The sequence below is a fragment of the Lepidochelys olivacea genome (genome assembly GCF_965140295.1).
Source record: "Lepidochelys olivacea isolate rLepOli2 genome assembly, chromosome: 12".
NCBI lineage: Eukaryota > Metazoa > Chordata > Testudines > Cheloniidae > Lepidochelys > Lepidochelys olivacea.
The window spans coordinates 4,734,727-4,760,165 of record NC_140422.1 but is presented as its reverse complement, the minus strand read 5'-3'; the positions used below and the strand labels follow the sequence as shown (position 1 = coordinate 4,760,165).

Genomic DNA, 25,439 nt, shown 5'->3' with positions numbered 1-25,439 from the left:
CACTCACAAGAGCTTGGTCCGCCAGCGTGGTGTGCCGGGGGATAGTGCGGCCACCGGCCACTCAAGCGGCTTTACTGACCCATTATGTAAGTCCAACGGGAATGAAGCCACAGCCTGATGGTGATCAGAGTGTGCAGCTCCCACCTTCGGGCCCTCAGTACTGAGATATCCCTGAGGGACTCCCCAGGGCAGGGCTGCCCACGGCAGCGTTAAGGTTAAGTGGGAAGGGTCACCTTAGCTCTGCGGGCCGTAATTTGCCTGCTGGTGTCTTGGGAATTGCACTCTCCTGGTCTGGAAGGGAATGAGGAGCAAGGGCTGGGCCCTGGAAATGCCAAGGCCATGGGAGGGATGAGTTTTTTGCATGTGACTGCACAGAGCCACTCCAGGCGAAAGCTATTGTGATATATACTCACAGCCGCGAAACCGTACATCTGCCATGCAGGCATAACCCACTGGTGGTTCCAGCAACTCCCAGCCTGCCGCTTACTGCTCAGGACTGGTGCTCGTCAAGCAGTTCCCGGAGGACCAGAGTTCAGCAGCAAATGCCTTTCTGACCAAAATGCAAACGTTTGTGGAAATTCTTTGTGTCGGTGCCATTTTCTGGTTTTGAACTATTTTGTTTTGGGGCCCCCCTTCTCTGTTCTTTACTCCCCTCACCGCTGTGGGGTGGGAGAAAACATTAACAAGGGAACAAAAGTGGGTTTGCCCCACTAACGTTACAAGAATTGTTTCAAAAATCTCGTGTGTCCAAATTTTTCATCCAAAAAATTTACAGAAAATTTCGAACAAAATGAAAAACATCTATTTTTGGGCAGGTGTGTGTGTGTGTGTGTTTGTGTGTGGTGTGTGTGTCTGGAGAAGGGTTGTATGTGTGTGTGCAATTGTAGAAGGGGTGTGTGTATATAGAAAGGGTGTAGAAGAGGGGATGTGTGAGTGGAGAAGGGGCTGTGTATAGAAGAGGGGTGTAGAAGTGTGTGTGTGTAGAAGGGGTGGAGAAGGCTGTGTGCGTGTGGGCATGTGTAGAAGCGGGGGTGTAGAAGAGGGTGTTGAGTGTGTGCAGAAGGCGGAGAAGGGGATGGGTGTGTAGAAACGGGATGTAGAAGGGTGGGTGGGTTTGGCTGTAGAAGGGGGGTGTAGAAGGGGTGTGTGTGGAAGGGGGGGTGTAGAAGGGATGTGTAGAAGACTCTGTGTGTGTGTATGTGTGTGTGTGTGTGAGATACACACGAGTCTTCTACACCTCCCTGACTTCCCCGTTCTGGAGCAGCGCTGCTGACTGGGGGCAGACTCCCCAGCCGTGGGAGCCGAGGGGCTTGCCCCCCGCGGGCGGTAGCAGCGTGGTCTGGCTGCGCGTGTGGCCATGCTGTGTTGCAGAACAGCCCCTGCCGAGCTCCCGGAGCCTGGGCTGTGCGGGACAAGGTAGTGCAAAGGCCACAGGCTGGGGCCCCTGGGGAGTGGCCCGGGGCCCAGAGACACCAGCACTGTGCCAGGCCGGATCCCTGCTGCCCAGCGCCCTGCCCCGTGGGGTAACGCCGGGTTCCACTCGGTCGTGCCAGCCTGCAGTCGCTGTGTTCGCAGGGCTGTGACCCCGTGCGGGAGGCCTGTGGCGGGGCTGCCAGGGGAGGGCTGCTGTCCCTGGCACTTGGTGGGGGGACAGCTCGGGGAGACGTGGGCGCCCACTCTGGGTGTCTCTGCTTTTGGGAGGCCGAGGGCTGGTTTCCAGGCGAGCCGAGGGCCCTTGGCTGCAGCGGGAGACTGGGGACGGTGTGTGCACACAGTCACTGCCCTCGGCTCTCCCTCCCCCGCCCAGCCGTCCCCCTGCGGCTCTCCCCTCCCCCCCGCGTCTCCTGGCCCGACCCGGTGCTCTGATGACATAAAAGGGTGTTTGCTCGGAGGCGCAGAAGGCTGGACCTGCCATGGGGCACGCAGGCTACAGGGCTCTGCTGCTCGGGCTGGTGCTGCTGCGGCTCCCGCAGCCCACGGCCCAGTTCTGGCTCTTCAACGTGCTCTTCCCCCCCAGCGCCACACCAGAAGCAGCACCCTCCAACAGCACCCCGCCCGTGGTACTCGGTAAGGTCACCCCCGCACGGCAGCATGGAGACACTCCCTGGGGGCTCTGCTTGTGGGTGGGGGGCAGCCTGCAGCCAGCGCTCGGAGAGCTTTGGGGGAGACGGAGCAGGCCAAGGAGCCTGGCCTGGCCAGCTCAGGACAATCCTTTGGAAGGATTGCTTCTTTCGCTGCCAGGTGCTGCCATCACAGATCAGGCAGGGCTCTGCCCTGGGACCAGCCTGGGGACTGGAGAGCTGGTGCGGGGCCTTCCTTGTTGCTTCTCTTTCTCTCCTGCTGTTCACGGTTATTCATCAGTCCCTCTTCCTCAGCCGCGGCCCCCGCCTGTCCCTCTCCGTGAGCCACTCCCTGCACAGCGCCCCCTGCCTGTCCCTGGGTCGCTCCCCGTGCCGCGCCCCCTGCCTGTCCCTCTCCGTGAGCCACTCCCTGCACAGCGCCCCCTGCCTGTCCCTGGGTCGCTCCCCGTGCCGCGCCCCCTGCCTGTCCCTCTCCGTGAACCACTCCCTGCACAGCGCCCCCTGCCTGTCTCTGAGCCGCTCCCCGTGCCGCGCCCCCTGCCTGTCCCTCTCCGTGAACCACTCCCTGCACAGCGCCCCCTGCCTGTCCCTGGGTCGCTCCCCGTGCCGCGCCCCCTGCCTGTCCCTCTCCGTGAGCCACTTCCTGCACAGCGCCCCCTGCCTGTCCCTGGGTCACTCCCCGTGCCGCGCCCCCTGCCTGTCCCTCTCCGTGAACCACTCCCTGCACAGCGCCCCCTGCCTGTCTCTGAGCCGCTCCCCGTGCCGCGCCCCCTGCCTGTCCCTCTCCGTGAGCCACTCCCTGCACAGCGCCCCCTGCCTGTCCCTGGGTCACTCCCCATGCCGCGCCCCCTGCCTGTCCCTCTCCGTGAGCCACTCCCTGCACAGAGCCCCCTGCCTGTCTCTGGGTCACTCCCCGTGCCGCGCCCCCTGCCTGTCCCTCTCCGTGAGCCACTCCCTGCACAGCGCCCCCTGCCTGTCTCTGAGCCGCTCCCTGTGCCGCGCCCCCTGCCTGTCCCACTTCCTGAGCTGTTCCCCATACCGCACCCCTGGCCTGTCTCTGAGTCACTCCCTGCGCCACGCCCCCTGCCTACCCCACTTCCTGAGACGCTCCCTGTACAGCCCCCCTGCCTGTCCCTGGGTCGCTCCCCGTGCCGCGCCCCCTGCCTGTCCCTCTCCGTGAGCCACTCCCTGCACAGAGCCCCCTGCCTGTCTCTGGGTCACTCCCCGTGCCGCGCCCCCTGCCTGTCCCTCTCCGTGAGCCACTCCCTGCACAGCGCCCCCTGCCTGTCTCTGAGCCGCTCCCTGTGCCGCGCCCCCTGCCTGTCCCACTTCCTGAGACGCTCCCTGTACAGCCCCCCTGCCTGTCTCTGAGTCGCTCCCTGCACTGCGCCCCCTGCCTGTCCCTCTTCCTGAACTGCACCGGGCCCCCTGCCTGTCCCTGTCTCTGAGCCACTCCCTGCACAGCACTCCCTGCCTGTCCCTCTTCCTGAGCCAATCCCCACACTGCATTGCACTGCACTCCCTGACTGTCCCTGAGCTGCTCCCTGTGCTGTCCCCCCGCCTGTCCCTCTCGCCCGCTGACTGTCCCTGTCTGTGAGCCGCTCCCTGTGCCGCACCCCCACACAGTTCTCGCATGTGAACTAAAGGGGTACACTTCAGGTGGAGCCGAGGGGGTCTGGTCCCGCAGTTTGCCAGTGGGTTACACAGTTATTTGATAGAAAGCACTGTCCCTGTCCCACAGCAGAGTGTTGGGGCTCCGGACCCCTGGGTTCCAGTCCTGGCTCTGTGTTCTAGTGGTTTGAAGTTACAGTGATTAAAGACAGCACAGCCGAGCACATAGATTTGGCACATTCAGTCTGAATGGCAGCGTGGTGGCAATTTGGGTCTGCCCTATTGCTTCCTCCACTGGTGTGACATGCTGGAGCTGGGGGCTAAGTGAAAGGAGCTGTGTAGGGCAGCACTTGGTGACAGAAGAGTTGGCCTGGACCTAGCAAAGGGGCCGGCAGCTGAACAAATGGAAAGAGGTCCTGCAGCCACTGAGAGCATGTTATCCCATCTGTCCCCTGGGGGCTCTGTTAGTGCCATGGGCCTGTGGTTAATTATACCTTATTTCCAGTCTGAATATGTCTAGTTTCAGTTTCCAGCCAGTGGAATTTGTTCAAAGAGCCCCCTGTGATCAGAAATCGCCTTCCCACGTGGGTACTTACAGACCATGGTCAAATCACCTCTTAACCTTCTGTTAGATAGATTGAAATACTTGAAATACTCTGTTACCGTCAGGCAGGTTTTTCGAACCTCAGATCATTCTTGTGGCTATGCTCTGAACCCGTGCCAGTTTTTCAACATCCTTTTTGAAGTGTGGACAACCACTGGACACAGAATCCAGTAATGGTCCCACCGGTGGCATATACAGAGGTAACGTCACCTCCCTACTCTGCCCTACATGTGTGGCACTTACCCTCCTAGCCAAAGCCTCGCCCACCCCCTAGCTTGGAAGGAGCATTCACACGCTCCACAAGGGAAGGCAGCCAGACAGGCCTGCCCGGTCACATCACCCGGCTGGGCTGGCATTTTTTGTGGAAGCTGCTGTGCTGTTTGTTCTCACACGGCTGCTGGACTCTGCCCTGTTTGTCTGACCCCATGCACAGCTGGGAGAGGCTGTGTTTGATGAGTGACGTCCCAGTGCAGAGACCAGCTTGAGCTGGAGTGGGGAGAACATCCGACTGGAAGAGACCTGCTGGGTCACTGAATCTAGTCCCTGCTATCACAGGCAGCCCCGCCATATCATTCACAGGCAGCCCCACTCACAAAGCTCCAGCTTCAAACCAGCCCCTCTCAGCACTCCTTTGGCTAGGCTAGGCGAGCTCTTCCAGTCTCCTCTCATAAGACAGGCCCAGCATTCCCCTGATCATCCTAATGGTTCTTCTCTGCACCTGTTCCAGCTTGAATTCATCTTTCTTGAACACAGGTGACCAGTCCAGCCCACACTAGTCCAGATGAGGTCTTACCAGCGCCTTCTACAAGGGCATTAATACTTCCCTATCTCTCCTGGAAATGCCTCGCCTGATACATCCTAGAACCGCCTGGCTCTGCAGTCAGGGTGTGGGAAGAAAGCCCTCAGTCTGTGGTCATGTGTGTCTGAAAGGCCACCCCTGGGACGCTGCCATCTCCCCTGAAGGGCTGGCATGTGGGTGGCATGTTCTGTGTATTTGACATGTACTGACATGCGAGAAAACACCATTCTGAGCTCCTGGGTGAGCAGTATGTGGGAGGCGTGTTGGAAGCATATGAGAGGTGAGTGGGAGGCGTTTGGGAGGTGCCTGGGTGGCATGTGAAGGCCGTGTAGGACATGTCTGGGCAACATGCCAGTGCCGTGTGGATGGCATATGGACAGCATGTGGGAGGTGTGTGGATGGCGTGCAGCCTCTGAGCAAGTCTGCCCGCAGTCTCAGAATCCCGAATGCACTGCACACGATTGGCGGGGGAGAGGGGCAGCTGTTCAAGGCCAGTAGTGTGCTTCTGCCCAGCCAGTACCAGTGACTCACTAGGGCAGGGCAGGCCCCGAGTCGCTGCAGCTCTCTGCCTCCCCACCAGGGGACATGGCCTCGGCCCCACCAGCGACAAGGCCAGCTCACCTCCCCAGGTGGGGAAATAACTTTGGCCCTGTGATGAACTCAGGTCAGGCCTGGGGCTATACGGGAGAGGCAGCTGGTAACACTGGAGGGATGGGGGCTGGGAGTGCCATGCTGGATCGAAGCCTGGAAAGCTGCAGCTGCAGGTGAGTGCTGCAGGGCGCAAGCTTGGCTCCTGCGGGGAGAAAAGGGAGTGTTGAGATTGAAACTCAGCTCCGGGATGGGGGTGGGGGACTCCCAGCTCAGGGAGGGAGAGAGGCTGAACTGTGACCCAGCTCAGGGACACAGGGCTGGGAGCTCCAGGCTCAAGGAGAGGGAACTATCTGAACCATGGAGCTGGCCGTTGAAGGGCCTAGAAGGGCTAATTGTGTGAGGACTAAATAAACTAGATCCAGCTCCAGAAGGAAACTATTTTTAAATGCTGTGGCCTGGTTGGAGCATTTGAGGAGACAGCTGAGACAGGAAACTGAGGCAGCATGCTGCGGCACCACCCCAGGCTACAAGGAGGGGCTTGGAAGGTGAGTGCCCAGTCACACTGTCCAAGCGGGGGGAAAAGGCTGCCCCACACAGGTCATGTGTCATGGCATGCATTGACGACATTATCGTCTCCAGGCAGAGCTGGGAAGACCATCTGAGGCACGTATCAGTCATATTACAAGCCCTTCAGGAGGCAGGCTCACAGCCAGCCTGACCAAATGCTGGCTGGCCCGGCAAGAGGTGACCTACTTGGGCTACCGACTAGGAGAGGGGCGGTTGAGACCACTCACTGACAAAGTGCAGGCTCTGGCGAAATGTGCCACCCCGCATGACAAAACACCAGGTATGCTACTTCCTTGGCCTTGTGGGGTACTACCAACACTTCATACCCAACTTCGCCACCATCGCAGTGCCCTTGACAGACCTGGCAAAGAACATCAGCCCAAGGAAGGCTCCATAGCTGGTGACCTGCGAGAGGACTTCCCAGGAGCTAAAGGAGTAGCTGAGTTGAGAACCCATGCTCATCCACCCTGACTTCACCAAGAAGTTGACACTCCACACAGAGGCCTCCGAGGTGGGCCTAGGCACAGTGCTACCCCAAAACACTGACGGGGAAAAACACCCGGAGTGTACCTCAGCAAGAAGTTGTTCCCACGAGAAACCACCAACTCGGTCATTGAGAAGGAGGCCCTAGCAGTGAAATATATCAGAGGGATAAATACCGGAGAGGGAGAGGAATTATTTAAGCACAGTACCAATGTGGACACAAGAACAAACGGATATAAACTGGCCACCAGGAAGTTTAGACTTGAAATTAGATGAAGGTTTCTAACCATCAGAGGAGTGAAGTTTTGGAATAGCTTTCCAAGGGAAGCAGTGGGGGGAAAAGATCTATCTGGCTTTAAGATTAAACTCGATAAGTTTATGGAGGAGATGGTATGATGGGATAACATGGTTTTGGTAATTAAATATTCATGGTAAATAGGCCCAATGGCCTGTGATGGGATATTAGATGGGGTGGGATCTGAGTTACCCAGGAAAGAATTTTCTGTAGTATCTGGCTGGTAAATCTTGCCCATATGCTCAGGGTTCAGCTGATCGCCATATTTGGGGTCAGGAAGGAATTTTCCTCCAGGGCAGATTGGAAGAGGCCCTGGAGGTTTTTCGCCTTCCTCTGTAGCATGGGGCACGGGTCACTTGCTGGAGGATTCTCTGCTCCTTGAAGTCTTTAAACCACGATTTGAGGACTTCAATAGCGCAGACATAGGTGAGAGGTTTATTGCAGGAGTGGATGGGTGAGATTCTGTGGCCTGCGTTGTGCAGGAGGTCAGACTAGATGATCATAATGGTCCCTTCTGACCTAAATATCTATGAATCTATGAAAAAAAAATGGGCCATGGATGCTCTGAGGTGCTACTTGTGGGGGAATGAATGCCTTTCGGCTAGTGACGACCATGTGTTGCTACAATGGATGAACACCATAAAAGACACCAACCCCAGGATTATGCGGTGGTACCTCTCCTGGCAGCCGTACAGCTTTGAAAGCCTTCCCCGGGTAGGTTAGGATCATGAAAATGCAGATTTTTTCTCAAGAGATTGTGGGCACAAGAACCACAGGACCGTGCCCCGGCACTGATTCTGAGGGAGGGAGGTGTGACATAGTGTATTAACCCCTCACTGGACAGGAGGGGAGTAAGGAGCAACTCTGGGCTTAGGAGGCCCTGCTTCTCCTCCCCTGCTGAGTATGCTCTGGTTGGAGGCAAGGTTTAAAAGGCAGCCGGACAGCTCAGTCGGGGCTAGGTAGGAAGTGACTCAGGGAAGCAGACTTGAGGCTGATGCAAGGCACCATGGGTGAGCAACAGCCTCCCAGGGCCCTGGGTCAGAACCCGGTGGAGTGGGATGGCCCAGGTGCCCCTACCCCACCTGAGAACTGCACCCACAGGTGGAGCTGCTGCCCATGGACTGAACCCACTAGGTGGGGTTGCTGCTGAGAACTGTACCCATTAGACAACGCTGCCCTCGAGAGCAGTATCTAGTAGGCGGGGCTGCCACCAGAGATGAGCCATTGGGTGTGCCACCTTGGGCCCTAACTGCTAGGCAGGAGTCGCTGCCTCCTGTCCACACACCATCGTATGTGTCCGTCTGCGGTGACAACCTGACATGACCGCAGGGCAACCTCTTGGGACCCCACAGCTGTTTGCAATCTGTGTTCCCCTTCATAGAGAAGCACGGAATCGTTTTCATGAAGTGCTGGTAGCTCTTGTGACACAAAATCATGCTGAGTTTTTTATTTTGCCTTATGCGTCTCTTTCTACATCTGCAAGTCCCCAGTGACTCTGACGTCAGTTTCTAACAGAGTGGGCACTCTGCTTTCAGTTGGATAAAATGTCAGCGGGTGACAGCCCATGCTTCCTTGGTGCCTTGCCATAATTTAACATATGGGTCAGAGTCTGACTCTGCAGCCTTTTTCACTCGGCACTTTACAGTTCTGACACCATCTTCCATCTAAACCCCTGGATCAGAGACTGTGGGGACTAGCGGTTACACATCTAAACCTGTACCTCACTGCAGACTGCTAAAATTCATGCCCACTAAACCACAGCCTGTTGTCAGGCATTAGCATGTCAAATATACCATGTCTAGCAAAAATAAATCTGATATGCACAATCACCTGCTTCCCTGTAATATCTTCTTGTAAGGCTGTTTTAGGGAAGTGACAATCATCGTCTAGGACAAGTGCCAAGTTTTTTCCAGCCAACGTACACATTTCCTGCCATGCTCCAGGCGTCCAGTTTTTCCTATGCCACAACATAGGCTCTTTGGCTTGACTTAGCTTGTATTTTTGGTATATGCAACAAGCCTTGACAGGTTCCTCAATGTCACTGTTCATTTGAGGCTTGTGTAAAACATCTCTGGCCCTTCTCCTAGGGTTGTCAATCCCTAAATGATCTTCATGTATCCTTTTTAGCATAGTTTTCTATAACACCTTAGGAATCACCATCCTGGTGCCTCTAAACAGGATCTAGTAGTGACAAACCCACTTCAATTGGAAACAGCCTTCATTACTTTCTGCAGGGTCTCAGCCTGAGCCATAGGTGTAGCAAGCACAGTCCATGTTGCATCTGAGATTGGACAGTCTTTTGTCACAGGTCCCTATCATGACCTGGTTTCTTATCAGGTGCTCAATTAGCCCCCCCAAATGGCAAGACTGGCTCTTCAGTCTTAGCTCAGCCACCAACTTCTCTTGGATTCACTTTCTTTTTGTTCTCTGTGTTTAAAAACATCTCCCTTAGGTTTCATTTTGACTTGGAGGGCACCACGCCTCACCTTTCTGTGCTACGGTGTCATAGTTAGCCTCCCCCGCCTGAGCAAACCGTGCTTCAGAACCGGCTGCTGTCGGAAATAAGGCTACCTTCTGCTTTGCTGGGGCCCATTGCCCGCAGATAGAGCCAAGCTCGGTTTAAACCTTCTCCAGCTGTTTCAGCTCTGGTGGGGCTTTGGCCTGCTCCATTCTTCTCCTCAGGGTCTCTGCTCGGTTTGTGTTATCGCTGGTACCACACGGGGTTCAGTGATCACGCAGTGCTTGTCGGAGCTCTGCTACAGGCAGCGTCTGAGCACTAGCTGCCCAGCACTGCATAACCCGTGCCTCTGCACACTCCAGCTGGCTCTGGCCAGAGCCTTTACAGGTACACTTCCCCACAGGCTGGGCTTCACTCATGGAACCTCCCTGCTCCCTGGAGCATCAGCAGGGCCTGGCTTGGAGTTCAATTGCTGGACCCCGGGGGGCTAGAACTGAGGCCCAAAGAGGTTCTGGGTTTCTGACACTTCCACATTGCCATGGGAGGCTTAGGTACGGTGATCACAGGAGGACGCTGTGAGGCTGGGCTCAATGGGAAGTACCACCCAGTGGGACTGGAGTGGCAGCCCCTCACAGTCCCCTGGTTGGCCGATACCAGTATATAAACCAGGAAGCCATGACGGGGAGCTGACTGAGTAGCCCAGGCTGCCTGCCTGCACTCCAGACCCTGTGCACTGGCTTCTGGCCCTGGTTTGTCCTCGACTTTGCTATTCGATTGCACCTGGTGCCTGATCTCCTGGTAACCCTCCTGCTCCCTGGCTCTCAGTTCGTGCTCTGAATCACCTCAGACTCTGACCTCCGGTACCTGACCCCTGCTCCGACCAATAGGTCTGACTGCCCTCGTCCCAGTCGTGACACTGTAACAGAGACCATGGCTGCCGTGCTGGATTCTCACTGTAGACAGAGCGGCCTCCTGCCTCGTCCCCTCGTGTGCCTGGGTTGGTCTCTCCTTGGCCCTGTGGGGAGACAGCCCTGGTGTCCCAGGACCCTAAGCCCCCCTGGATGAGTTGGTGTCCTAGGACAGTCCATGCCATCAGTGAGACTCAGCGCGGAGTCTCTGAACAGGCCGGGAGCGCTGCGGACCCAACTCCGGACCTGAGTCTTCAGTCTTGTCTGTATCTCCAGACACTGATCCTCGGGTTGCCAGCCCACACCCCCATCAGGCTGCTGGCAGGAGCTCTGCCCAGCCCGCCGCCCTTGAGCTCCGTGATAACCTTTGGAGTCCCAGTTACAAATTCCCTTAATAATTATCTAATGATCTTGTGTGACATTGTGTCCCGCGAGCCTGGGGCTCACGAAGGCCAGACCGCATAGCTAGAGGCCGGGTGGTCTGGTGGCATAGCACACAGATCGATCGCCCACCCACAGCTCTCCTGGTGCCCTTCAGCCCCAACTGCAGCCACCCAGCTCTGCCAACAGCCCTCCGTCCCCACCTAAGGGCCCCCCGCTTCACCAGCCCTGGGCTGCTTTCCTCCTGCCAGGCTGAACTGGGGAGGAGTCAATTAGCCTTGGCAGGCACCCCAGCTCCACTGACCGGTCACACTCTTGCTGCCAGCTTTGCGCCACTGGCTTTTCTGAAGTCCCCATAACGATTGACTAGTCCCGCCCCTCCCCCAGTGTTTTAGGGGACCCAGGGATGCTTGGCCTGTCAAGTGGTTTTGGGGTTCATCCGGGAGAGGCTCCAAGTGACACCCAAGTGCTGCCAGGGGGAGCAGGCCACCACAGCGCAGCAAGAGCCTTTGGTCTGCACCCGTGCCCAGAGAGACACCCACGTCGGGTTTCAAACCAGGGTGAGCTGCACCCATGTAAGTCACTCACTATTATACCAGTGCTGCGTGTCTACACTGAGGAGCTGCAGGGGGGCAGCTACATTGGTGCAACTCCTGTGCAGCCGTGCCCATGCGGGGGGAGCCCCAGCCTGAGCGCATCGCTGCCTGGCACCCATGTGGTACCTGCCCCCTACCGGTGTCCCGGTCTGAACACGTCCCTGCCTGGAACCATGCAGTCCCCACCCGCCTAGGGGAGCCCTAGCCTGAGGGAGCCCCATGGTGACACTAGGCAGCAGAGATGGGTTCTGGCAGGTGCAGCCCTCCTGGCACTGCCCGTGCTTCCTGAGCCACCCTTGGAGCACCCCGGGGCCTGCCGGCCATAGGGCTGCGGTGGACAGACCTCAAGCAGCAGAGCCCAGGACCTGTCGTGCTGGGCGCTGGGGTCTGACTGACTGCTTCCTCTCTGTCTCTGGTGCCCGCAGTGCCCGCATGCCTGGGGAACCAGCTGGAGGCCAAGCTGGACAAGCCGAAAGTGGTGAACTGGATGTGCCACCGCAAAACTGAGGACTACTTCACCCTCTGGATCAACCTGCACATGTTCCTGCCGCTTGGCGTCGCCTGCTGGATCGACAACACCAGGTTCCTGCCCGACCCCACCCCGGAGCTCCCCTTGGAGAGTCCCTGCAAGCCCTAGCTCGCTGGTACTGGGCCAGCTGGGGACAAGGGGAGCCCTTCAACTGCCCACCCACCCAGCGCCTTCCACCTCGCCATTGAGTGTTGCCCTCCCTCTATGCTCGCAGCCGCATCAGGCCAGGTCCATCCAGGGGGTCTGAGATGCAGCTAGTCAGGGCTGCGGGGGGACACAGCAGCCAGGGCCTCCTCGAACTCTCAGCTACCTCAGCCAAGACAGGATTCTCCTGGGATTGTCCTGTGAGTACGGATCCGTGACACCTGCTCAGAGCCCCAGGGCAGGAGCCCTGGCCATGGCAGCCTGCTTGGCCCAGAAGCTGCGCAGGCTCCTTGCCCTGGGGACTGAGCCCCACGAATGCAGGGAGCAGCATGGAAGGGGGTCGAAGTGCAAATAAAGAGCTCTGCTGCACTGGGTGAGAGGTGGGAATCTGGAGAGTCCCCTGAGGACTCAGCTAGTGCTTGGGGTAAAAACCCTGCAGCCGGGAGGGACAAGGGAGCTGGGAGGGCCACAGTGAGACACAGCACCCCAAAGAGCAGCAGCTCTGCCCCATCCCTCTGTAGGACCCTGGTGAAGCCATACCTGAAATGCTGCATCCCCTTCTGGGCACCTCCATCCCAGAAAGCCATCCCCAGGTGGGAGCGATGGAGAGGGAAGCAGAGGAGGTTCACAGCCGGGAGGGATGGGCTCTGGGGAAGGGCAAAGTGCGGCCACTTGGCTGGGACTGGGGGCTCCTCAGAGGGACATGGTGAGGGTCTGCGAATACCCAAAGAGCAGGGAGACGGTCTGTAGAGTGAGACGGGGTGTGGCGAGGCCTAGAAACGAGCACTAGGAAAATGGAAGTGGAATTAAGGAAAGTTCCTGACCCGTGACAGCTCCCAAGGGCTTCGCTTGGGACTCTTATAAATATAAATCTTGCAAAGGCAGGCCACTGATCTCTGATTAGCCTAAGTCATTGAATTGTTTCTTAACCTCCGTAGGTGTTATGTTCACAGCATACAAACTGAAGTTAGAGACGGCTTTATTTCTTAGCCTCCAGAACCCTAATGCACCGAAACCAGAGAGAGACAAAGCAGGCTGCTCCCTCAGGCAGAGGCCCAAATTGCTCTAAGTCAGCTCTTTGCAGTCTGGCTGCTGAAGACCCCGATCACACACTTCCCTACAGTGCCCCCTAGCCTGCAAGCAGGCTGGGGCAAACCCCTGAGAATGTAAAGTGATAGTTTATAATTTTAACAGAGTTTCCAATACACCATTTTAGGCCCCAATTCTGTGTCCTCCCATCTGCATCCAGTGCAGTGTCGGGAGGACTGAGGGCACAGGGGATGTAAGCAGGGTCCTGTTGTTCCCATGCAGAAGAGATTCGAACTCTCAATTTGCATGGAGAATACACTGCCTCTTCACCAGCTTCCACCACACCACCTGGGAGCGAGGTGCACTTCCTGGAGATCTGCAAGTGAACCCATTACCTTGTTTTAATGGGCCTTTTAAGAAATGTTCTATATCTGACCCTTTTCCCATAGCCCTCTAGTTCCCAAATGGCTGGTTTGTTTTCGGTCAGTTTCCATGCCACTAAAACTTACCACCAACATTCCTTCACTGCACATCTAAGGAAGTTAGGTCGTAATTAAGCAATATCAGTCGGTGCTTTTCCTATCTTAGTCACTATTTGCCCTTACTCCCATTCCTTGCAAAGCGTCTGTCTCTGCATTCCTTCCCCGAGGCACGCTCTAGGCCAGGCTTCGCACTCTTCCAGCCTCTGCCCAGCGCTGTGAGGGTGTTCCACCACACTGGTGCAGTCTGAAGGGGCTCAGCAGGTTCTGGGGCTGTCAACAAAGACAAAAGACGTGGACAGACATGAGCTGCCCCAAGGGGGGCAAGGCTCTCTCTTCAGCTCCTTCTGGAAATCTGTGGCCCCCAACGGGGCTCACAGGCTAATACGGAAGAATAGGCCCATCAAAAGTGGATCAGCATTGTGCTCTCCTTTCCTTCAGGGAGGAGTTGTAGGACAGTGGCCAGCTGAGGAGCTCCGGCCTTGCTCCAAGGGCTGAGGACCAAAGATCTGCTCTCCCATCAGCTGTGCTGGATTTGGCCTTTTTAAGCTCCTCCCTCCAACAGGTGTGATGGGATGGGGCCACTCGAGCTCATTAATGCTGTGCTGCCCAGTGTGGGGTCTATATACCCCATCACAGGAACCAAAGCTACCAAATAGGATTGAAGATTTAAAAACTAGAATGATGTAAAATTAACATGGCCCACATTACGTGGATTAAAAACTGGCTAACTGATAGGTCTCCAAATGTAACTGTAAATGTGGAATTGTCATTGAGGAGGTATGTTTCCAGTGGGGTCCTACAGGGATCGGCTCTTGGATCTACGCTATTTAAAATGTTATCAGTGGCCTGGAAGAAAACATAAAATCATCACTGATCAAGTTTGCAGGTGACCCAAAAATCAGGGAAGTGGTAAATAATGACTGGGACAGGTCACTGAGTCAGAGCGATCTGACTCTCTTAGTAAACAAGTAAACTTAGCCATATTAAAACGCAAGCAAACACTATGTTTTAATGTGGCTAAATATAAATGTATATATCTAGGACCAAAGAATGTAGGCCACACATTCTGGATGGGGAACTCTATCCTGAGAAGCAGGGACTCTGAGAAAGATTTGGGAGTTGTGGTAGATGATCAGCTGAACATGAGCTCCCACTGCGACGCTGTGGTCAAAACAGCTAATGCAATCCTGGGATGCATGAACAAGGGAATTCTGAGTGTGAGCAGAGGTTATTTTCCCTCTGTATTTGGAACTGGTACGACCACTGCTGAGATCCTGTGTCCAGTTCTGGTGGCCACAATTCAGGAAGGATGGTGATCAGTTGGAGAGGGGTCCAAGAAGAGCCATGAGAATGATTAAAAAAATAAGAAACCCTGCCTTGTTGTGATAGACTCAAAGAGCTCAATCTATTTAGCTTAACGAAGAGAAGGTTACAGCCTGTAAGTATCTACGTGGGGAACAACGATTTAACCATGGGCTCTGCAATGTAGCAGAGAAAGGTCTAACACAATCCGATGGCTGGAAGTTGAAGCCAGACAAATTCAGACTGGAAATAAGGTGCCAATTTTTGACAGTGAGGGTAATTAACCGTTGGAACAATTTAGCAAGGGGCGTGGTGGATTCTCCATCACTGGCAATTTTTAAATCAAGATTTTATATTTGTCTAAAAGACCTGCTCTAGGAATTATTTTGGGCCAGTTTTTGTGCTCTACAGGGGGTCACACTAGATGACCCAAGTGGTCCCTTCTGGCCTTGGGATCTGTGAGTCTGTGAAGACGCTCATGCCTGCAGTAAAGACGGACACTATGTAGCTAGTGGAAGAGGCGTCCCTAGCAGATAGCTGCTGTTTCCCTTTGTTTCCAACGGGACTGGTGCCACAAGCTGCCCTTGGGGAAATGGCTCCCATTCCTTAGAGGTTTTGCTGGAGTAGCTCTCTGCCTTCACTGTCAGAAATGGACAAGCCAATGTTTTAGCGGGTCACAGCAGTCCTCTAGCTCGGTGATAGAGGCCTGGGCGGGGATCTCTTCCTGGCTCTGGGAGGGGGTGGGGACTAGTGGTTAGCGCCAGCATGCGGAATGGTAACAAGTCTGCAACTGGGGTCGGCTGTCAGAGACCTGGATTCTATTCCCAGAGCAACTAGAGATTGCCCCAGTTACCGCATTTGTGCAAGAGGGAGGCTGGCTCTTACCTACCCCCAGGTGTTGCTCAGAATCAGGGCTGTGACACACACGCAAATGTAAACCGAGGTGAGAGTTGACCTCACGGTCTCCTGGCTCCCACCACAGTGCACCTTCCCCAGGCTGTTTTAATGAGGACGGCTTCCCCCTCCCTCAAATCGGTTAAGCTGTGGTACACTTGAGGGCTCTGCTAGCCGTGCAAAAGCGAGGCTGCCGCTGAGTCGAGATCGCCAGACCGTGGCTCTGTGTTTGCAGCGGGTCTGAGGCCGCAGACGACGCTCGGGGGAAAGGGCTGCCCCCTGTGTTCTAGGGTTGGGAGCTGTGAGAAGAGGGCCCACGTGACAGAGCTCAGCTCGGCTGGGGAGAGGTGGCCAAGGTTCCTGGGGTTGAGACGTTCTGAGTTCCAGGGCCAGGGGCTCTCCAGTGTCTGTTAACGCTGTGCAGCTTGGACAGACTCCTCTGCTCTGAGAGCCAGGCCTGGCCTGGCGGGCACAGGTCAGAGATCAGCACTCGACAGGCTCCCCGGCCCCGGTGCACAGGCTCCATTGTGCTGGAGTTGGGAAGAGTAGAGATGGATTCACCAGGCCTCTCCGCGCAAGCAATTAACCCCCTCTTCCCTGCAACCTCAGACATGGGTGCTCCCTCCTTGTCCCCACACGCCGGAGGGGGAGTCCAGAGGGCATCCCTGCCCCCCCCCAGACCCAAAATCCTCCTACATAAACAAAACAGAACCTTCACCTCGGAGGGGTCAGCCTGGGTCAGTGTGGTCCCCCCTTCCCGCCACGGCAAACCCTAAAAAGCCAGGAAATGCCAAGTTATGGGGCACCTCTTCCCCATCTCCTAACCCCACACAGCAGGTCTCCTGCATTGTCACCAGGGATTTCTGCCTCTAGCTGACCAGGACTCATCTGTGCCCCTTGCAACACACCTGACCTGCTCTAGCTCACCTGGGAGGGCTGGGACCGATGCAGGGATCCCTAGGTGAGATCCTCTGGCCCAGGATATACAGACTGGTCACAATGTGCTCCTCTAGCCTTCACACCCACGAATAATGCAAAATCTTAACAGCCACCTCATCGGCTATTCAGGGCTGACACGTACCCTCCAGCGAGCGTTGGGCCCTAGAAACAAGCCCTATTCCCAACTCCCATCCCCAATTCCCAAGCAGGGTGTTTCCCATGCGGGATGGGGGTTGCCTGGATTTCTGTCCCCACCCAGAGGCCTCGCCTTTGCGCCCTGGCAGGGTGGATCTGCCATCCACCTGCCATCTCCTGTCCTGTCCTTGCAGAGTGGTGTATAACCGGAGCACCGGCAAGATGTCCAATGCGCCTGGGGTGCAAATCCGCGTGCCCGGCTTTGGCAAGACCTACTCCGTGGAGTACCTGGACAAGAGCAAGCTGGCAGGTGAGGGGTGCCCTTTTCGGTGTCCAAGGCAAGGGGTCCTCATGGCCTGGGGGGAGCTCCCAGGGTGCTGATCCTGCTGCTGGTGCCCAGCAGTAGAAAAGGGTCCCTGCCTGCTGCAGGATTTGCCCAGGCCTGGCTTTGCAGGGCTCTCTGAAGCCCAGGACCATTACCCCTTATCCCTGAGTCTGTCCCAGCTCTGGGACCCTTGCACAGCCCAACCCCACAGCCGGGAGCGGGCAGCGGGAAGCTGAGGGCCAGCGGATGCAAGATCTCTGCAAAGCCCATGGTGCAGTGACCCGCGTCTGAGAGGAGAGGGCCATACAATGCCACTAGGCATAACCATCCCAGGGAGTGAGGAGACCCAGAGCACAGCACCCAGAATGCACTGAGCCAACGCCTCTGGCCAGAGGGACTCAGACACTGGGCAGGCCAGGCAGGAGCTTGCCCACAGCCCAGAAGTGGGGAGGAATGCAATCTGGGTGAAGGGCCAGAGTCCCCTGTGATGCTTTGGGGTTCAACCCTGACCAGTGAGAGGCTATGTCACCACCTGCCCTGCAACTGTGGGTGCCTTGAATGCTCTGCCGTGTGGCTCACAGCCCAGACACCCACAGCCAGCAGACAAGCCAGCAGGTTACACCCTGGCTTCCACCACCCAGTTAATTTCTGCAAGGTACCCCCAACCCTCGCCAGTCCCGAATTTCCCCCAACCCATCTGCCCTGCACTGCCCAGCCCGCTCCTAGAATGCTCAGAGAAGTAATTAAGTTTGCTGCTCCTTTAGAGAGACAGTAAACAGCAGCTCGTTCATTTTACTAGGGATTGTCTGACACTCTTAAGTCAATCACAGCACTGTCAGTTCATATTAAAAGAAAAACAAGCACATTACACAAAAAGCCATAGGGCTAAGTGCAGGGCCGGATTAACACAGGGGCTTTAGGGGCTGCAGCTCTGGGCTAAGGGAGGCCCCAGCGCAGCAGGGCTCCGGCAGGCTGCCTGCATGCCGTGGCCCCACGCCGCTCCCGGAAGCGGCCGGCTGCTGGCACGATTCTGTGGCCCCTGGCAGGGGAAAGGCAGCTCCGCACGCTGCCTCCACCCCAACACCATCCCCACAACTCCCATTGGCCGGTCCCTGGCCAATGGGAGCTGCGGGGGAGGCACTTGTGGGTGCGGGCAGCACACAGAGATGCGCTGTCCCCCTTCCCACAGGGGCGTGCAGAGACGTGTCAGCAGCCAGCTGCTTCCAGGAGTGGAGTGAGGCTATGGCAGGCAGGCACCCTGCCTGAGCCCTACTGCGCCACCAGCCGGGAGCCGCCCGTGGTAAGTGCCTCCCAGTCAGAGTCTGCACCCCACACCCTCTTCCGCACCCCAATTCCCTGCCCCAGGTCAGAATCCCCTCCTGCACCAGAATCCCTCCCAGAGCCTGCACCCCTAACCCTCTCCTGCATCCCAACACTGCCCCAGCCTGGAGCCCCCTCCTGCACCCAAACTCCCTCCCAAAATGAAACGAATATAACAGCTGTTCTAAGGTAAGAAGCAAGCTATTTTGAATTAACTTAACTATATTCTGCATATTTTAAGACTGAAATGTAACCACAGAACAGCTTTATGTTAATGAAAGGCAAGTTTAGTCTAGCGTTAATACCCTCGATGCCATAATTGCGATCATTTTGTTTTAAATTAGGAAAAAAGACTTGTATACAGGGGCCCCACAACATCTAATAGCTCTGGGCCCACAGAAGAGTTAATCCGGCCCTGGTTAAGTGACACCAAGTAGAAGGGATACAGACAGGAAGGGTTACAAGCAATCAAAAGCAAAAATACGTTTCTGAGACTAAAACGTAATTCCAGCAAATGACAGTCTTTTCTCACCTCGCCTCAGCTCCCAAAGATTGAAGGATCCAACATTCTGTGATTTCAGAGCTCCGGCTCTTAGACCCTCACGTGATGGATGCTAAAATGGCTTTTTCTCTCTCCTATCATGCCCCGTCAAGTGGTCTTTCCCCACGAAATCTCCTGATGGCTTTTTTTTACCTTTCATGGAAATGTGCCTTCGTTGTCTCTGCCTGACCACCAGACGAGCAAATCCACGTTTCTTTCTCGGGGGCAGACCGGGTTATGCACTGCTTACCAAACACATGTTAAGAACATAATTCTAGCACACATTTATAACTCTGCGTACACACCCCGTACATACACCACATACTGAGTGTCGGGACCAGGGTGTTACCAGGTTGTATGTACAGGTTATGACAACGGTGAGTTAGGTAACTGTGTCTCAGGCCTGACACAGAGCAGTCTGTCACCCCTCCCATAGGATTAGCCACTGGCTACTCCACAGACGTTGGTTCAAAGTCCCCCTGAGCCCACAGACTGGGGGTCATGTTTCCTGCACTTAGCATTCATGCCCCCCTGGTGGTTGCTTCTCCCCCATCTGGGTCACCCAGGCCAGTAAAGGTTTCTGCCACCCCTAAAGGTGTGAAACCAGGTCTCTTATCATCTTGAGTCTTCTTTACTCACAGCAGGGTGCTGGCCCCCGGCTACCCTCAGCTGTGCCAGTGTCTCACTGCACCCTACAATTTTTGGGCCACTGAATTGTCCAGTTGTGCCTCAGTTTCCCTGATTTCAGTGGCATTCTGGCCCACAGCTGTGCCAGAGTCTTACCACTCCCAGCACTCTTCCCTGTTCTCAGTGGGGCATTAGCCCACAGCTATTTACCTAAATATGACAGGGTCCCCCACTCCTAGCAGATCCTGCCACAGACACACTCAACCCTGACTCGGTTTCCCCAGTGAGGGTTTGCCCCCTTGACCACTGAGTCTGGCCGTGGCAGGCTTGTACCTGAGCCCTCAGGCTCAACCCTGTCACATTGTTACAGAAAACAACACACCAAAAAATCACTTCCCACATTCCCCCAGTCAGAATCCCAGAGTAACCTTTAGTGTCCAGAATGCCTCAGGCTACAGGCAGAGTGATGGGGTCCATCATACCCACATCGGGTGGTCTGCTAGCCCCTGATCAGGCATGCCATTATGTCCTTCCTCCTGGGTCCCACGGGTGAGACTTGCCCCTCCTCTTCTGTCTGAGCTGCCTGAGTTGGGCCTGGTCAGCAAGCTTCCGCTGCTCCAACTCTGCCTCCTCACTCAGACGCCTGGCCTCCAGCTCCACGCGTCTCTCTTCCATTAGCAGCCTTTTCCGCTCCAGCCTCCCCAGCTCTCACCGTCGCTGCTGCCTCTGCTGGATCCTCTGCAGAACTGTCTGCTTGGTCTCCTGCGTGTCCTGTAGGAGAAAAAGGGACCCCCTCTGGTTTGGAGCAAGTGCCCCATCCTGCCTCATGGCATGTGAGTGTGGCACGGCCATTGGCACCAACAGCTAGCATCCAAGCACGCAGGACAGGGTATCTGCTGCCAGGTTTTCTTTTCTCTTTATGTGTCATATTCTTGCAGTGTCATGCTCCACCATAGCAGCTTGGAATTGGATCCCTTGGTTTTGGGCAAGCAAACCAATGGGGAGTGGTCAGTTGGGACCCTGAACTTCTTGCTAAAGAGAAGCTGCCCGAGTTCCTATAGCCTAACAGGGGTGGTTTTGTTAGTTTCCTTTGACTGCATTAGTTCTACACCTAAACCAACATCTGGTGCACCTGTACAGAGTTCAAAATCTGGACTAGCCAGAATAGGGTTTTCTTCACCTTATTGAAACCCTTGTGACACACTATACCTGCGTCTGGCTTTGTCTTTGTACAGTTTCCAAGAGGCAAGATCAGAAAGCATCCATAATTTCACCTACAGCTTTGTGACACACATTTCACAGTGGTATTAATGACCAGTGTGTTATTAGATTCCAAACGATATATTACATGTCACTGTTTAAATAAATATCATGACAGCAATGCGTGGCCAAGGACCCCCAGCTCCCACACTATGTCTGCACCAGGAAGTGCTATCTGTCTCCCCCAGCTCTCTCTCTTGGCTGCCCCCAACTCCCATCCTATGTTTCTAGAGCCTCCCAACCCCCACCCTGTACCTCCTTGGACCCCACAATCCTTGCCCTGTATCCCTGGGGGTCCCCCCAACCTCCATGCTGTCTCTCTCGGGGTCCCCCCAGTCTCTGTGCTGTCTCTCTCTAGGTTACCTACACACCCTGGTGCAGAACCTGGTGAACAATGGCTACGTGCGGGACCAGACAGTACGGGCTGCCCCCTACGACTGGAGGATTGGGCCCAGTAAGTGCAGGGTTGGGACCAGCTTCCGCCTCAGCCCAGACAGACAGGGTGGGAGGCAGAAGGGCACCCACCCTGGCAGCTTGGCGCCCAGGGAGAGCCCCGTGCCCAGGAGGGAAACCAGGCCAGCAAGCCTGACGGGGAGCAGGGTTAGAGAGCCTGAAAGAGACACCCTTGAGGGGAAGGGGGGCCCTGCTGTGAGAGATGTGGGGGGAGGGAAACCAGCTGGGAATGATCATATAGTGCGGGAATGGGGGGACCCTGCAGGGAGTGATCCTCTAGTGGGGGGGCCTGTCTGAGTGCTCCCCAGTGCGTTTCCTCTGCTGCCCCTCCGGTCCAGGCCTGGGTTGCTGTGTCTCTCATTGCGCCGGGTTCTAGGGAGCTGCTCCTGCTGGCCATGGCTGCCCTGCCCCGGCACAATGCCCCTCTCTCCCCAGACCAGCAGCCCGAGTATTTCCAGAACCTGAAGGCACTGATTGAGGAGATGCATGACACCTACCAGAGACGGGTCTTCCTGCTCGGACACAGCATGGGCAACCTCAACATCCTCTACTTCCTGGGGCAGCAGCCCCAGGCCTGGAAAGACCGGTTCATCGCGGGCTTCATTTCCCTCGGTGCCCCCTTGGGCGGGGCCGTCAAGTCCATGCTCGTCCTGGCCTCCGGTGGGTGATGGCTCCCACTGTCCACTTCCTGCCTTCCTTTCATGGAGTAGTGAGGAGGTGGGAATCTGTTGTAGAGCCCCCAGGGTGGGCAGGGGGCTGCAAATGGCTCCATCGGGAGCTCGCCAACCACCTGGAGTCTGACCGCACTGTCCCTGAGGGAGCACAAGTCCAGTGACAGGGAGCCCGCCCAAGGTTTGCTATGGGCCAGGGACGAGCACATCTGAGCAGGCAGGGGAGGAAATCCCTGCCGTAGGAAAGGAACAGTAAAAAGACTCCCCCTGAAGTTCTACGTGCTATTCCCTGCACGTACCACGCACACCCTCCTCCCAATTCACTCCACTTACAGCTCCTTGGGAAACAGCCCCCCCCACCCCAGAATAGCCCCTTGCCTGGTGTTTAGGGCACTCCGCTAGGATGCAGGAGACCCAGGTTCAAGACCCTGCTCTGCCTGATTTGGGGGGACTTGAACTAAGCTCTCCCTCCTCCTAATCAGCAGGCAAGGGGCTATTCTGGGGCAGGGATCTCTCAGGCTCTCCTGTTGATGTTCTTCTACTTTGTATAAATAATCCCTGGGCCAGAGACACTGACTCTCTAACCCTGCATCAGGGCACTCCCCTGGAACGGCAGAGACGTGAACCTGTGTCTCCTACATCCCAGGTGCACACTCACCCCAATGGCCTACAGAGCCTGGTGGTTTTGTTCTCTGTCTGGCCTGATGACTTGCAGTTATACAACGTGGCCCATTGGCTGATCTGGGGTAGGTCTCCCTCCCCACCAGACATTCCATCGTGCACCAGAGTCCTCTCCTGATGAAGGCTGTGTCACAGCCAATACGTTCCTGCAAAGAGTCCCCATTGAAACAAATCAACATTTCCCGACAAAAAATGTTTTGTTGAGAGTTTTTTGACCAGCCCTCGGCCCACCGTCCCTCACCATTCCCACACACCCAACCTCTTGGCCGCCTGCCCTGAATTACAGTGCACCTGTTGAGCAGCAGCCTTGCCCCTCCTCCTGCCCCCCAGAGGTGGCTGCATTTCAGCAGTGAATGATCTCTGTATGTATAGTCTGCACACTGCTTTGGGACAGCTGTTAATTTTGCTGGAGCTGCTGTTCCTGATGAGTGCCTGTGTGAATTGCAGGAGATAACCAGGGCATCCCGATGGTCACAAACATCAAGCTGCGTGAGGAACAGCGCATGGCCACCACAAGCCCCTGGATGTTCCCAACCAACATAGCCTGGCCCGAATCACATGTCTTTATCTCCACACCATCCTACAACTACACGTACCGGGACTACCGGCGCTTCTTCCTCGACGTCAACTTTGAGGATGGCTGGTACATGTGGAATGACACCAAGGACCTGCTGAAGGGGCTGCCTCCTCCGGGTGTGGAGACCTACTGCCTCTACGGCACGGGCCTCCCAACAGTGGAGACCTACATCTATGACGAGCGCTTCCCCTATGAGGACCCCGTGGGCGTGGTCTATGGGGACGGGGATGACACCGTCAGCACCCGCAGCATGAAGCTGTGCAACCGATGGGGCAAGCAGCAGAAGCAGCGAGTGCATGTGGTGGAGGTGCCTGGAGTGGATCACCTCAGTATGGTTTTCGACAGCCAAACACTAAGCTACATCAATGAGATCCTGCTGGGCAGCTTGCAGGCCCGTGCGGAGGAGCAGGGAGGGAATGGGGAAAAGACCCTCTTCCCACTCAACCCAGAGCCAACACGGGCCAGGAAGAACCTCTCTGGTCAGAGGGCCACTAAGAACCCCAAAATGAACTGAAGGCAGCTGGGGATCGCTTTGCTTCTGACTGGCTGCCCTCCAGCAAAGGGTTCAAATCCAAGTGCCCGTGGAGGGCAAAGCAGCACCCACTCCTGCTCTGACTGGCTTTTGTATTGTGAATGGTGATTAATTACACATTAGAGGCTTGTTACTTGCATATTAGCAGATGGGTAATTAACTACATTGCCAGCTAATTCCATCCCGCTGGCAGGTGTCACCATGACACTGCCATCACTGGCCTGCTAGCGCAACGCCGACAGACCCCGGTTGTTGGCAGGCGGGATCGAACCTGGGACCTCTGAAGTTTAGTGTATGATCCTCTACTGCATGAGCTACAAGCCAGGTGGCTCTTAGCCAAGGCTGTAGCAGACTCATTAATCTTCAGGTAGTCTAGGGGCCACTAGGCAGAGACAGAGCACCACACTCACCAGGCCACTTTGGCCACAGGGCAATCCCAGCCTGTGCCAGGTCTGAGCTCTGCCCCCTTGGTCCCTGTGCTGGGCTCTGCAGCAGGCAGGCTTGGATTTGCACTCAAGAAATCTGCGCCCAAGGGGCGCTGCAAATCAGGGGCCTTTGTGGGGCCTCTCTGAAAAGCTGAGCTGTTCAGCTCAAAGAGAATGAATCCTGCCCTCATCCTAGAGCTGGAGAGCCACAGGCAGCTGGGTAACTGAATGCATGTGCCAGGCCCTTTAAGGCCTGTGAATGAGGCTGACTGCAGTGAGGGGCCAGTGACCCACGTCTGGGGTCCCACCAGGCTGTGCACAGGGACCAAGGGGAGCAACTCTCCCTCGTGACGTTCAGACAGCATCTTCCACTGCACAAATGGTCGCTGTTCTCTGCAATAACTGTGCACAGTGCTCCGCTTCCAGGCATGCCCTTATTGCCGGCTGCAGCAGGCACACACCTCTGGGGCTGGGCCTTTGCTAACTGCTGCCATCACAAGCCCATCATCACTAGGACTAGCGGGAAGAATTGCTGCCTGAGACTGAGAGAGAAGCACCTCCCTGGAAGTATCCACTGGAGCAGGGGGCTAGCCCCTGCATAAAGTACTCTGAGGCCAGGCTAGGATCACTCCAGCCAGCCCAGGCCAGGGCTTGCAGAGCATGCACCAGCCTTGACGTGCTTGCCCAAGGCACTGAGGAACACTGTGTAAACACCTCTTTGCCAGAGGCACCCCTGTTTCTCTCTCCGAAGGTGTCGGAGTCCCAGGAGAGCCTTGCATTGGGCACTCAGCACACTGATGAGAGGATCCAAATGCTGAATCCCTGTGGGCTTTAAGCCGCTGGAGTCTGAACAGAGCCCAGGCACTGCCTTTACTGGGGGTCTCTAGACCCACTCTTGGGGTGCAGATCCTCTGTCTTAGCACCCCCTCACCATTGCTCTTTACTAAATTGCACACAAAATGCACAGGTCTATACAAAAACACTAAACCTCCATGGGTTTCAGAGTGGCAGCCGTGTCAGTCTGTATCAGCAAAAACAATGAGGAGTCCTTGTGACATGTTAGAGACTAACACATTTATTTGTGCAGAAGCTTTTGTGGGCTAAAACCCACTTCATCAGATGCATGGAGTGGAAAATACAGAGGCAGGTATAAATACACAGCACATGAAAAGCTGGGAGCTGCCTTACCAAGTTGGAGG

At 56.0% G+C, this 25,439-nt stretch overlaps 1 protein-coding gene across 2 annotated transcripts; it reads left to right on the top strand.

Moving 5' to 3' along the window:
- Nucleotides 1-1,888: 1,888 nt before the first annotated feature.
- LCAT (lecithin-cholesterol acyltransferase) lies at nucleotides 1,889-23,959 on the top strand. Of its 2 annotated transcripts, XM_084644638.1 has the most exons (7): nucleotides 1,979-2,067; nucleotides 5,050-5,375; nucleotides 11,800-11,956; nucleotides 17,023-17,138; nucleotides 21,260-21,355; nucleotides 21,790-22,014; nucleotides 23,154-23,959. In XM_084644638.1, the coding sequence occupies exons 2-7, from the start codon at nucleotides 5,267-5,269 to the stop codon at nucleotides 23,795-23,797; spliced, it is 1,347 nt and encodes a 448-aa protein (XP_084500764.1). In that variant the 5' UTR covers nucleotides 1,979-2,067; nucleotides 5,050-5,266; the 3' UTR covers nucleotides 23,798-23,959. The 2 variants fall into 2 exon arrangements, with proteins under 2 accessions (XP_084500763.1, XP_084500764.1); XM_084644637.1 differs by lacking the exon at nucleotides 5,050-5,375 and having other exon boundaries at nucleotides 1,889-2,067.
- The last annotated feature ends 1,480 nt before the right edge of the window (nucleotides 23,960-25,439 follow it).

Bases quoted from the DNA above. Each gene is read 5' to 3' on its own strand.
- LCAT (XM_084644637.1), top strand. From the start codon at position 1,914: ATGGGGCACGCAGGCTACAGGGCTCTGCTGCTCGGGCTGGTGCTGCTG. The intron at 2,068-11,799 runs GTAAGGTCACCC...TGGTGCCCGCAG, and splicing joins CACCCCGCCCGTGGTACTCG to TGCCCGCATGCCTGGGGAAC. The intron at 21,356-21,789 runs GTAAGTGCAGGG...CTCTCTCCCCAG, and splicing joins CGACTGGAGGATTGGGCCCA to ACCAGCAGCCCGAGTATTTC.